Consider the following 14,052-nt stretch of genomic DNA (forward strand, 5'->3'; position numbering starts at 1 on the left):
ACTTAGAAGGCAATGTAAAACATTTGTGACGTCCCACGGGTAAAGGTACCTTATGGGGGTTGGCGCTTACGCTATTATTAACACCGCTCCAATATTATTGCGGCGCCATGCGACGTAAGCGCCGGCCGCCATAAGGTACCTTTTTCCATGGAACGTCACATTTAAAGAAATTGTAAATGTGGCAGTCTGGACTTAGACTCAGATGCTCCTTATGCAGTCAAATGTTATTGATTCTAAATATAAACACAATTTTCACCTTATTATGTACAACCAGATTCAAACTGAGGAATCGTGATTTAATACTTAGCACTGAAGTTTCGTTACACGTTTATCATATTTATTAAATTTATCGATCACGACAACAGCCGGCGTATTATGGATGGCTTTATCCATCTTTATCCACGTGATAAAATAACTGTCATTTTTTAAGACCGTGGGATAGAAAGTGACGGACACCGTTTTATCACGCATCACGTAGACAAGAACGACCATCATATCCGTACTGGTAAAGTTTTGCAATCGCGTCGAAAAATTCTCTGAAATCGAAGTTCCATTTTGCACCAACCACACTTGACAGACTGATCAACATCATTCAGCAGAGAACTATGAAAATTCCCATTAGACATGCGCAAAATGTGTCACTGAAAAGAAAAGATTGATATGCATCTTTCGTACGCCGTGAAGTATTTCACTCTTTTAGTTCACTAGTTCAGTGTAGTTCAGTAGCTCAACAGATCCATATATATCAAAATTATTGGGTTCATTTCTCTCATTCGCGGATATATTAAGTTGAATGAAGAATTTAATAGATAATTTCATTCAATATGAATCACTCAAGTAAATTAATTTATGAATCGAAGGTTTAACATGGTGTCCTTGTCACTCTCTAAGTGAATGATCAAGTAAATGAAAAGGTTTTTAAACTGAACTGCTGAAGTAAAGAACTAAATGAATCTGAGCTGAACTAGTGAATGAAAGAGTAACATCTAGTGAAGTACTTCATTTGAATCTTTCATTCGCGAACTACTCATGTCTAATTCCCATACAATAAAATTTAGCGAACAGTTTAACGGTGACAGGCGGTTTGCTGCAACCGACCCTTAGAAGGTTCAAGAACTTGCATGCGATTTTCGTTACATACATTGCGGTATTTGGTCGATCGACTGAATTTATTATACTCTGTAGTTAGAAATGTATCAATTCTGAAACATTTTCTCGAGATCTCGCGAGATGGAGACTGCGTCCCTAGTTATCACTCTTTGACTACCATGTTACTATTGCGTGGATTAGTAAGGCAATACTATTGTTGTATAAATTACAACATTTAGCGTATGTAAACATCCCTTTAAAGTAAATATACTCTTTAAAAACTACGTTCCCTAGTCATTCATTCACAACACCGTAAAATAAACAACAAGACATGGGCATAGTAATCGTAGAACTATGACCGAAAAATTTACGTCAACTCTTCTGTTCTTAACAAAAGGTCTAGAATCACCGAATTTTCACGGCGTTTTATAACAATACCGAACAAATGAAGCGTGCTAAATGAGTAACTAAACTTTACAAACTTACATTTGCCCTCAGAACACCGTAGAACTAGTAAGAAATGTATTGAGTCCGAGAATTTGCCAATTGCAAATGATAAATAAGTCTCTGACTTACGATTATATCAGCTGATGTGGTTATTTGCGCAGTACCGTAGTTATTTTTTTTGTAAAACTATGTTAGCTGCGGCCTTGAGTCACTGATACCGATATGGTTAAGATTTTTTTTGTATTCAGCAAATTTTTTAATGGTTGCAATATTTCATAATTTCAGTCCGTTCCAGGTGAATGAATGAAAAATGTTCTTGCATTCAATGGACATAGGACAATGAACAAGGAACGTTCTGAGGCATTGTAAATGGAGTATACTTTTCATGTCGTTATTGTAACAAACATGAAATAAAACTATTGAAACGGATTATATCGCGTATATTGAATTCATACTACATCCCGACGTTTCGAACCCTTTACAGCGTTCGTGGCCAACGGGTGACTGAGGAAAAACTACACTGTGCAAAAACTACCCACTTACAAAATAATGAACCATCATAAACTATAAATTTTCGCCAGTTATACATGCAAAATTGGTTCATAAGGCTAGATCTACATTACTACTATTTTTTAAGTAAAGATACGCGATAAAGCTGTGCCGCCTCTAACCATGGAGTGTAGGGTAATTTTCGATTAAAAAACATAGCACATCAAATCCGTTCGTCTGTTGGAGTGATACAATAACAATCCTCTTATACTGTCGGGGTTTAAAATGTGTAAATTGTGGGCCTAAACATGAATTGGCCATCTTCCTCCGTGAATGTGTGTCTTGCCATGTTATAAATTTACTAGCGACCCGCCCCGGCTTCGCACGGGTTAGTAAATTATACACTTAAATCTTCCTCAAGAATCACTATCGATAGTTGAAAAGCGCATGAAAATTCGTTCAGTAGTTTTTGAGTTTATCGCGAACATACATACACACAAACAGAGAGACGCGTCGGGGGTAATGTTGTGAATAACGCTCATTTCGAGGCTAGACTCGAACCTTTAAGACTCTCGAGGCTTAACGCCTGAAAGGCGGCAAAGACGATTTCTTACATCCATATGCGTAAAATAAATAAATACAATTCTCAAATATAGTCGAGTCTTCAAGACTTACGAGTCTTGAGGGCTCGAGCCTTTAAGCCTAAAAATAAGCATTATTCACAACACTGGGCGGGGGACTTTATTTTATGTGTAGTGAGAAGAACCTGTATAAATATATTAAAGTAAACCTTAGAAACTGAGTAAATATGGCAAAGTTACCCACTTACAATACTAAATAAAGCCTCTTGCCTGGTGTCTAAACAAAACTTTGTACCCTGCATGTGCGTCATTGTATACACAATTAACTAGGGATCCGTATTGCATCTACGCCATCTTACATAATACGTCTTGCCTATTACAAAGTTTGAATGAAAATAGAAAGATTAAGGAAATCTACGCTGAAAAGGTACTTTTTTAGGGTTCCGTACCCAAAGGGTGAAAACGGAACCCTATTACTAAGACTCCACTGTCTGTCTGTCCGTCTGTCTGTCACCAGGCTGGATCTCATGAACCGTGATAGCTAGACAGTTGAAATATTCACAGATGATGTATTTCTGTTGCCACTATAACAACAAATACTAAAAAAACCTGGCAAGTGCGAGTCGGACTCGCCCACCGAGGGTTCCGTACAGTTTAGTATTTGTTGTTATAGCGGCAACAGAAATACATCATCTGTGAAAATTTCAACTATCTGACTATCACGGTTCATGAGATACAGCCTGGTGACAGACGGACGGACGGACAGCGGAGTCTTAGTAATAGGGTCCCGTTTTACCCTTTGGGTACGGAACCCTCGGTGGGAGAGTCCGACTCGCACTTGTCCGGTTTTTTTATAAAAATTAAATATGTTTCGATGATGTAATGCAAAAGTAGAGTTGAAAACTCTATTACATAAGGTCTTCTTTTCTATACATCTTGACCCATAGCGGATTTTACAAGAGTAACATAGTACAAGCTTTCTTGTTATTTTAGCAATGTCTTAAAACGAAACAGGAGCTGAGTTTTAAATATTTTAGGTAAATATACCCGTCTCGCTAACGGAAGCGGCACCTAAAAGTAGTGCGATAAGGACAAGGCGAAAAATCCTGCGTAAAAATCTCAAAAATCGAGGTTTTGTAGTCCTCTGTTTCCTCCTCCAAAACTTAACCAATCGTACCCAAATTTGGAAATCTAAATGATTATGAAATTATCTGTGTCGGACCGTTTTGCTTTTTTGGCTAATTGATATCAGTTTTGAATGCCACGCCTCTCATTGCGGCATAGTTAATTAGGCCATTTTGGCCATATTTGAAAGGCTCTAGCGCCTTAAAAAACAAAATTATCAAAAAAAGCAAAACGGTCCGACACAGATATTGACAATATTAATCTGTGTTGAAAAAATCATTGCTCTAGCTTCAAAAACCACGGAGGTGAACGAGGAGTACGTTTGTATGGAGAAATGACCACTCCCGTTGGCTCTTAAGCCAAACTAAGTTGGCAGCGTTGGTAGCCCAGACTGTGCAAGAACCCTTGCACTTATTTTAAACGTCAAACTTATATGAAACTATGACGTTTATCCGAAAAAAATCAAACGTCCCCTTACATAGTATACAACGAATTGCGTCAAAACATTTTCATTTATGTTAATATCCAGAGAGGAAAATGAGGACTACGTTTGTATGAAAGTGCGATTTCGCGCGGGTCCTCCACTTTCGTCTCAAATAACACTTGCGCAGTTTGGGTTATCAAAATCGCAGCCAACTTAGCTTGGTCTAACTCTACCCACAATAGATTTCATCATCATCATCATCATCATATCAGCCAGAGGACGTCCACTGCTGGACATAGGCCTCCCCCAAAGAGTGCCACAATGACCGGTCTCGCGCCACCCGCATCCAGCGGACTCCCGCGACAATTGATTGAATTGATTTACCTACTCCATATCCCACCTCCCATTCCCAAAACAGTTGTTTACAGAATTGTTTGACGTAAATCGTTGAAAAGTTTCAGTGACGTCAAGCCGCGCCTCCTCCATAACTATAAATACGTCCCAGAGTTACGTAACACGCTCCTCCTCAAGTCACCTTGGACTTCGGTTGATGTATGCTTTTCTAGTGTCTGGTTGCCAAGGAAGGCCTGAAGTTTTGGGGGGCAGTGGAATTACAGTACCGGCCAATATATCACCTCCATGTTTTTACGGCATAACTTTTTAGGGTTCCGTACCCAAAGGGTAAAAAAACCGGCCAAGTGCGAGTCGGACTCGCACACGAAGGGTTGGGTTCCGTACCATTATCTATAAAAACGGTCACCCATCCAAGTACTGACCCCGCCCGACGTTGCTTAACTTCGGACAAAAATCACGTTTGTTGTATGGGAGCCCCACTTAAATCTTTATTTTATTCTGTTTTTAGTATTTGTTGTTATAGCGGCAACAGAAATACATCATCTGTGAAAATTTCAGCTATCACAGATCACGAGAGACAGTCTGGTGACAGACGGACGGACGGACGGACAGCGGAGTCTTAGTAATAGGGTCCCGTTTTACCCTTTGGGTACGGAACCCTAAAAACGGGACCCTATTACTAAGACTAGTAGTATTCCTTTGTGCGAGCGATGAGAAAAAATGGTCTCATTTATCGAATTTAAACTGTTGTGAGAGATACTAACATTGAATAATTTTACGGTTTAGACTCACTTGGATTAACTCACTCGCATCATGTCGCGCGAGTGACTTAATACAACTGAGTCTAAACCGTAAAATTATTTTTATAGTGGTTTTTTGTTTTAATGTATGGTCAACTTAATTTTTTTAATAGAGTTGTTTTCGTAATATGCAGTTACATTGACACTTCACACCAAAGCAAGTGCTGTCCTACAGTTCACGTACGTTTTTTAGTGCATTGTAGGTTCTGCCATCTTGTGGGCTACATTGGATGTATAAACTTGACATTTACACTTTGCGCCAATAAACAGGGGCTTCTGTGCTGCCCCCTACATTTCACGCACGCTCCCTACAACCCCGCTAAAATGGTCTTCTCCGAAAGACGGCAGCCTGTGCGTTAAAAAGATATAGAAGTACAGAATTATTTGCAAAATCATAGCACACACATACACTTATTTAAATAAATTAAAAGCCGTGTTAATTATGCAAACTTCAACTGTTTGCTATACATACTATTATAATGTAATATAATATATTATATTACAATTATTTAAATAATTCAGATATTATTTAGATTTTTAGACATCCGTGTTTTCCTTTAAGTTGTTCTAGCTATTAGTTTTATTTTAAATATGAGCGAAATTCAGAATCCTGAGAGATGGCGAAGATACAGATGCAATGCATAATTGTTTTCCATCGTATTTTTTTTCGGTAACGTTCGTATTTGCCATCAGTCAACCTCAGTAAGTACTTTTATACTGAGAGTCTGAAACTGACTGAAATAGCAAGACACGTTTTTCCGTGAAAATACGATGGAAAATAATTATGCACTACATCCGTGTTTTTAGGAACTACAGTACGATTTTCGATTTAATTTATGATTGTTTTTTATTGGGTAAATACGCATATAAAATAGAGCGGATTATTAGACCTAATCTAATTTTTGAGTATTGTTGTTTTTGTCTTTCCCGCTTTGAAAAAAAAAACTTACACGTGATATCATCTCTGACCCCCCCCCCCCCATCGTTATATGTTTCTTACCCCCACCCCCCCTCTGAACAATCACATGATTTCTGGACGTCCCCTAAGCGTTGCGTTCAAAGGGTTAAAGGCCAAGCCACACCGGATGCGTGTGCGTAGACGTGCACGTGCACGTACGCGTCCCGATGCGTTGTATAATACGAAAACTCATACGAGAGGACACACCGCTTGCGTGACGTGTGCGTGACGTGCGCGTACGCGTGACTTGCACGCAACGCAGCTCCGACGAGACAAACCGGCTGCGTGCTGCGTGCACGCGTCCACGCAGCGGAGCGGCAACGTCGCTTCGTTGCGTGCAGTGATGACGTTGTGTTTAACTGCGTTCCCTATGAGAGGGCGAACCGAGCAGGTTCGGACACGCACAGCTCGGTGCTGCATAGGTGCTGTGCGTGTACACGCGCAGCTCGCTTGTATTTATTTACAACTCAGCCGGTGCGCGTGCTGGTTTTTAATATGGATTCAGTGATAAAAGAAAAACTAATTAAAATCGTTCGTCAATACGAATGTATATTTACAACATAGCACAAAGATTACAAAAAATACGTCTTATAAAAAAATAATTTGGCCTGTGGGAACAAATCGATGTTAGGTATTAACGATACTATTGGAAAACAAGGTTGTTGTATTGTGAACTACTGTGCGTTGGTGAATAATATTATGTACTCTCAATTATCTCGATTCAAATATGAGACATTTTTTTCCTCTAATTGCAATGGCGGCATTAGTTGAGCTGCTTCCATTTGCAACGGGAGTTATAATAACATGATGTAGGTACTGTCGCAGGCGTATTTTATTTTCCTGCACGCATGACTGAGCTGCAGCGTGCGCCTGCGTGGCGTGTGCAGCACACTGCGTGGCGTGCGTTGCGTGACGTGCGCGTCACCCGGTGTGACAGGGGTGCTGCGCACGTCACGCAGCGCACGCCACGCAGCGTGCTGCACACGCAGCCGGTGTGGCTCGGCCTTAAGTATGATACCCATTTCCCTAAACAACTCTTGTTATTTTGCGTCACATCCACTCCATTGTATGCTAAGTAACCAGTCCTGATTGCTATACTGTCTTAACATTAAAATGACACTATGTTTAAACGTTTTTAAGAACTTAAGTCCTTTTACGGATCATGAATGGTCAACTTATACCTACCTAGAATTCTTTTGTTTACGTTATTACATTGAGTTAAAGTTGAAAAATGTATAGATATGTATGCCATGAGTTGAACATTTACAAACACAAGAACACATTAAAATTATACACATTTATGCTGGCTTGAACAATCATGTTTGCTATGATATATGTACCAGAAGTCTGCTCGGAATGCTCAACTATGGGAAGGGCTATAATTTTTATCAGTTTCTGTATGTAATAAAGCATGTTTGAATTCCATCATAACATCAAAACCTCTGAACAGATTTTGCTTTCAATACATTTATTTTTGTTAATTATACTACATTTTATGTTTTTTATTGAATTTGTAATGAAAAGAAGGGTTTTAAAAGTATTTCAAATATCTTGCTTGTTAATTGGGTACAAGAATCAAATAAAATAATTGTGATCCACATGTAACATTGATGATGATGATCTTTTCAGGACTCGGAATACAAGTAAATTGCTCCTAGTTTGACATTGAGAGATTATTTTAATACATAGATTTTCTACCTTAATAAAAACAGAATAAAGTTGATATTTAAATAACCCCATCCCATCAATATACCGATGGTAGTATATTGTACAGATGTAGTGCATAATTGTTTGTAATGCTATTTCAGTCAATGTCAGTACATTTTGTACCAATACTGACTGAAATAGCAAGACACGTTTGTACATTTCCGTGAAAATATGATGGAACATAATTATGCATCTGTAATAACATAGAACAAGGAGCGGCAAACATTTAAGAAGAGTCAATAATTGAATTTAAAAGACTAAAAGCATGTGAGTGAAACCGTAAAATTAGATTATAAGTGTCAATCATGGTAGAATTCTAGAGTTATAGTAATATTGAAGAGCCACAAATGTTATCTTTAGTGGTCTAAGACCTTTAAAAGTGATTACTTTGGGCAGCTTGAAGATTACAAAGAGAATAAGCCTTAAGGTTATAGATTTAAAAGTTGAATGACCTCTGTAGATAGACATTTATTAAGATTTGTTATGTTAGCACTAACCTTTCAAGTCTAATAATAACTTGATAATAATATAGACCGGTATACTATTCACTTTTTCTACAATAGTCCCAATGCCTGCTGCGACCGGTTCATGGGTGTTTATTGTTGCGCCTGTGAACGGGTTCCAGCAGGCGTTCTATTTGTTATTCAAGAATGTGTGCAGAACGTAGTACGCCCGTAGGGCTTGTACCGGACGAACATAACCTAGAAATAGACAATTTTGTACCGAAGAAAATCTGTGTAAAATAACCGCTCGGTCACCTGTAGCTGTTGGTCTATCTGCTAAAATTGCTACACGTAGATAAACCGGCATTGATGCAAAGTGATAACAAAATGAAAATAATTATGTTAAGTAAGACAGACTTACCGTCCGCGTCGGACTTCATTTGTTTCCCCATAGCATTCACACTTAATAAAACACTATTTTTTATACTCTACTGTATTTAAAGCTCCGTTAATAACAAGTAACTATATTGTTTTCATTATCCATTTCATTTTTTTCTATTTTCCTCAATTGTCAATTACATTTGAGTATTTGACATTAACGATTGCGTGTAAAGTTGTGGCACTACTGCGTGAGTGTTTATGGGGATCGCTATTGCTCTTTCTGTTTCAATTCGCATTTGTAAAATTTAAATACAGAAATAATTTATTCTTATTACACGTTATAATTAAAATTTTGTTTTTATTTATGTACATTGCCCATCTCTCGGATGCCCATAATATAACTCAAAATCATGTACGTTTTGTTAATAAAATAAAATTCATAGCTAACTTTATGAACAGCAACTATCGTAGCGTTTCGTTTTTGCACATGACAAAAATGTTATTTATTTTATATTACATGTATTTTAGAAGTATTGCTGCACGATTATGCGCCCTCACAATACACGAAACGCTTTGCATATTGCCAACATTGCAAGCTTATTTTTAATGTGTTTTATTTATTTTGTCATTTTTGACAGATAAAAATTATACCATGCATGAATATGAAGTGTGTGATTACCTTAGATACGTTTTATTTGAATTTCCGCGACAAGTTATTGCTTGTTCGCACAAATTTGGAGAATTTGTCTAAATGTAATTAAAATTCACTATAGGTTTGGTCTACTTAACTGGTCGTATACTATTTATCACTTTTTTTTTTCTTTACTTTCAGATGTTTGTGGGAATGTAATCGAAGATATTTCTACGTGTTTTCTGAACTAATATTTACCATCGGATAACTAAAGCCGCAAAAATGTCCAACGGTAACGCAGGAGACACCACGAACCACGTGGAAAACGGCATCAATGATGAAATTCGGTAAGTAAAACTCACTTAAAAATTACCTATAATCCAAGTTAAATTTGAGATATTTTTTATAGGGAACTTTTAACTTTATTTGAGCTATCAGTATTCTGTAGTAAAAGTGGCATTAATTTTGTACTTTTTAAGGCATTATTATGTAGGTACCTATATATTCAGTGACATAGTAGAAACATTTGTTTTAAATATTCTTAGTAAGGATATAATTTACATTACAAGTGCCTATATTTTAACTTTTTCCTACTCTTTTGGGCCAGCTAATTATTTAATTAATAAATTATTTTGAAGCCTAGGGTGGCAAAGCATTATTGTTGTGTAAAATATTGTAAACCTGCCAATTACTAACAGACCTATAAAAATAATATATTTGCAAGAACTCATGAAAGGCACCACTGATGGTGAGTATCATCTCTTTATCTAACATCCACTGCAGCATGCTCTCATAATATTTGTTTTCTTTTATGCATGCAGTTTTACGATTTCAATACATGTAAGTGGCATTGACACATTGTCTTTTTAGGGTTCCGTACCCAAAGGGTAAAAACGGGACCCTATTACCAAGATTCTGCTGTCCGTCCGTCCTTCTGTCTGTCTGTCTGTCACAAGGAGGCTGTAACTCATGAACCGTGATAGCTTGTTGAAATTTTCACAGATGATGTATTTCTGTTGCCGCTTAACAAAGAATACTAAAAACAAAATAAAATGTAGGTACATTTGACAAATATGTATGTACAGTACTGTACATATATTACAACCAAAAAAGTTTTGTTGTAGTGATACGTATAAGATGCACTGCATGATCTTAGTACACAATAAAAATAAACACATTTGACATTTCAGTTTTTGGTAGTTATTTTTTTAAATACACATAAGTTTAACTTAAAACTTTTCACTAATTATTATTTAAAAACTAAGCACACCGTTTAATACTTATGTTGGCACTCTGATCATTTCACTATATTATTGTATGAGAAGTCTATTCGTAACGGGGTTTTTTGGTAGTGCCTAAATTGCATTAACTTAGTCTTTGAAAATTTTATTTCTAAGTTATGATCGTTCATCCAGTGAGTTATATTTGTCAATATGTTTTTGAGGTTTTCGTAAAGATTTTGGTCATTTAGACATGACGTTAGCACAGAGATATTGTCAGCAAATAGTACACAATTTTGATTTATTATTTTTGGGAGGGGAGGTCGTTTATACAAATAAATATGTATAAATCAAAAATAGCAAACACCCGACGACACTCCCTTGAGGAATGGAATTCTGTACGTGTTGCACGTCAGATTTGACGTAATTTATACTACCGGTTTTGTAATCGATATTCGATACTTTGTGTTTATGAAAAACTAAAAAAAATAAACGATTGTAGAACAAATTATAAGTAACTTTCCCACCTTAATATGAGATCACTCTGACCCACGCTTTATTATTTTTTATCTCCCATTTATCAATAGATTTGTATACCTAATAAACTATATATTTTTATAAACGTAATAAGTGTAGCTTTACGATTATATTTCTTGTTTTCGGATTCCTGCTACACTTTAAAAAAAAATTAGTAATTATAAAAAAATTAAAAATACGTTTTTTAGTCTTTTCTACTTTATTCTTCTTTTTTTGTTAGAAAGTGTATTGTTTTTGTTCTAAAAATAGATTCCTCGTCCTTAATTTATCCGAAAATGATATATCGCATGCCCTAATAGGTATAGTTTTAGAGAAATGTAATAGCTCCAAGTGAAGCGCGGCAGCGTCGAACTTCCCCCTCTCCCCCCCACTAAATGAGAGGTAGCTCTCGACGGCTCCCGGTCTGTATCTGCTCATGACCAGCTAAGAATCAACTGTGCCAAGTTTCAGCGCATAGTCACAAAGTGCAAGGTCCCCATACAACGGTGTACACTAACAAACCAGCTATTGCAGTGCAGCTGTTTCGAATATCTTTGATGATGTTTGGACTGTTGGGAGTAGTGAAATGGGTCGATAGTTACTAGGGTTAGTTCGGTCTCCTTTCTTTTTGTACATAGGTTTTATTAAGGCGGTCTTTAAAAGGTCCGGGAATGTCCCCTCAGCGAACGATTGGTTAATGAGCATGTAGTAAGGGATAGTAAGCTCGTCAGCACATTTTTTTTATCAAAGCATAGTTCATAGTTGATCGATTCCGAAGCTATGTTTATTTTTTAGAGATTTTATTATGTAATTTGTTTGTTTTAACTCCACCGGGCGCAGATAAGTACATGGTATAAAGCCCCTCCAGACTATGCGCGTGAATCGCGGGCGAAGCCGCGAATGCGAGTGTGGAGTCGATTTCGCTGTCTGCGAAAATCGACTCCACACTCGCGTTGGCGGCTTCGCGCCGTGATTCGCGCACGAGTGTGGAGGAGGCTTTAAAGGTCGGGTTGAGCACAGGCCGGCCGCGCGGCGGGGCTGTGCCTTGGCTATAACCGCGAAAATCGAAGTTCGCAATTTGCGTTCATCTTTCTCTGTCACTCTAATTAAGCCTTCATTGGAGTAAAAGAGAAAGATCCCCGCAATTTGCGAATTTCGGTTTTCGCGGTAGCCCCCCCTGTATCCCCACCAGCCTTCCCCACCGATACAAACTGTTGAACGCATTTGCAACCTGTTTCGGGTCTGACGTTAGTTTATTATGGATCGACAACTCGATATTGCGATTATATCTTATTTCATTTTTGTTTGTACGCTCTCTAATAATTCGCCACATAGATTTCGTAACGTTTTCGGATTGTTTTATTTCATTTATAAATTGGTGTTTTTTATAAGTACTTGGCTATTTTTAATGTTTATTCGTAGTGTTTATAATGTTTTGTAAGTATAGGATTTTCGGTGTATGTTGCGAGGATCCGGGATAGTCTTTTGTTTTTACACGATATTTTGATGCCTTTCGTGAGCCATTTTTTTCGCGGTTTGGTTGATATTTTAACTTTTTTTATTGGTATACAGCTGTCTAAAATACGTTTTAATGTTTCACTAAACATGTTATAGTTATAGTTTTAATGTAATTTTTTCCCAGTCAATTTTTTGACGGCGGGACGACCGTGACACATTTTGTAAAGAGTGGCGGGAGTGTGTATCGGATAGGACCAAATGGCGGGAAAGAGGGGAGGCCTTTGCCCAGCAGTGGGACACTTCTATAGGCTAATAAAAAAACTTTTTTTTTTTTTAAAGTTGTAATTTAAATGATCTTATATTATCGGTATTATATAGCATTTAATTACCTCACCAGCACTTTTTCAGTGTTAACAGCATGCGGCAGGTGTTATAATATTGTTTTCTTTTCCAGCGGCACCACCTACTTCTTTTCCAGACCAAGATCCAGCGCGACGTTGAAACAGAGGATACAGCTGTTCTTGTCTATCTATTGGAAGTCTCTGTTGATCGTGCTGACACCTATTCTTCTGTTGCCGATACCCATTAGGAATAATGAGCCGGTAAGTGAAAAGTGAAAGTGAAACTCTTTATTTTTCAATTTAGGCATAGGGGCTGGGCTGTCCATAAATTACGACATCGATTTTTGACGATTTTCGAACCCCAGCCCCCTAAAATCATTCAAAAATCATGCTTCGAATGACCCCGTTTTCTCCTACGTTATGCTACCATCATCCGATGTCCAGACCCCCCCCCCCTAATTTGAAATGACGTAATTTATGAATAGCCCCATAGTACAGTCGCCATCAGATATACGTGACGTTATCTATGAAAAGGGACCTATAATCGGTGGCGCTTACGCCATTATTAACGATACTCCGATATAAATACAATGCCGCGCGACGCTGTGCGGCGTCTACGCCATCGACATCAAGGTCCCTTTTCATAGATAATACCCCATATCGGAGCGGCCAAGGTTCTCACAAATATCTGAACACGCCTCTATTGTTAAGGTGCTAGAGTGCGTGTTTAGGTTTTTTGAGCACCTTAACTCTTAAATGCATTATGATGTAGATCTACATCGTATATTTTGATGGCCCTTGGCTCAATATGCAGGTATCCAAAATGTCATTTTTTTTATTACTTTTTTTTAAATCATGCATTTAAGGGTTAGATCTGATGGTGCATTGTACAATGCACTTATGAATGTCAAGTAGTGCATAGCCGCAAGCAGATGGCGCTATACGATCCCGTATGTTATGATTTTTCAAATTCTTGTTACCGTGAATTGTATGACGCCTTGCAGCGCCATCTATTTCGACGAGCAGTTTAACATCACCTTCATTTTTAGGGTTCCGTACCTAAAGGGTAAAAACGGGACCCTATACTA

At 37.7% G+C, this 14,052-nt stretch overlaps 2 protein-coding genes across 2 annotated transcripts in view; one reads left to right on the forward strand and one right to left on the reverse strand.

Annotated features, from left to right (window-relative positions):
• The window catches only part of LOC134799934 (GPI transamidase component PIG-S), a 102,291-nt gene extending 93,294 nt beyond the window's left edge, over nt 1-8,997 (reverse strand). The window contains exon 1 of the mRNA XM_063772371.1: nt 8,839-8,997. Coding sequence (XP_063628441.1) covers nt 8,839-8,869 — 31 coding nt within the window. The 5' untranslated portion in view covers nt 8,870-8,997. The remainder of the gene's footprint in view (nt 1-8,838) is intronic.
• The window catches only part of LOC134799930 (protein I'm not dead yet), a 54,804-nt gene that overhangs the window by 26,714 nt on the left and 14,038 nt on the right, over nt 1-14,052 (forward strand). The window contains exons 2-3 of the mRNA XM_063772368.1: nt 9,631-9,776; nt 13,078-13,225. Of these exons, the coding sequence (XP_063628438.1) occupies nt 9,712-9,776; nt 13,078-13,225 (213 nt within the window). The 5' untranslated portion in view covers nt 9,631-9,711. The remainder of the gene's footprint in view (nt 1-9,630; nt 9,777-13,077; nt 13,226-14,052) is intronic.

The sequence above is a fragment of the Cydia splendana genome, chromosome 19, assembly GCF_910591565.1.
Source record: "Cydia splendana chromosome 19, ilCydSple1.2, whole genome shotgun sequence".
Lineage (NCBI taxonomy): Eukaryota > Metazoa > Arthropoda > Insecta > Lepidoptera > Tortricidae > Cydia > Cydia splendana.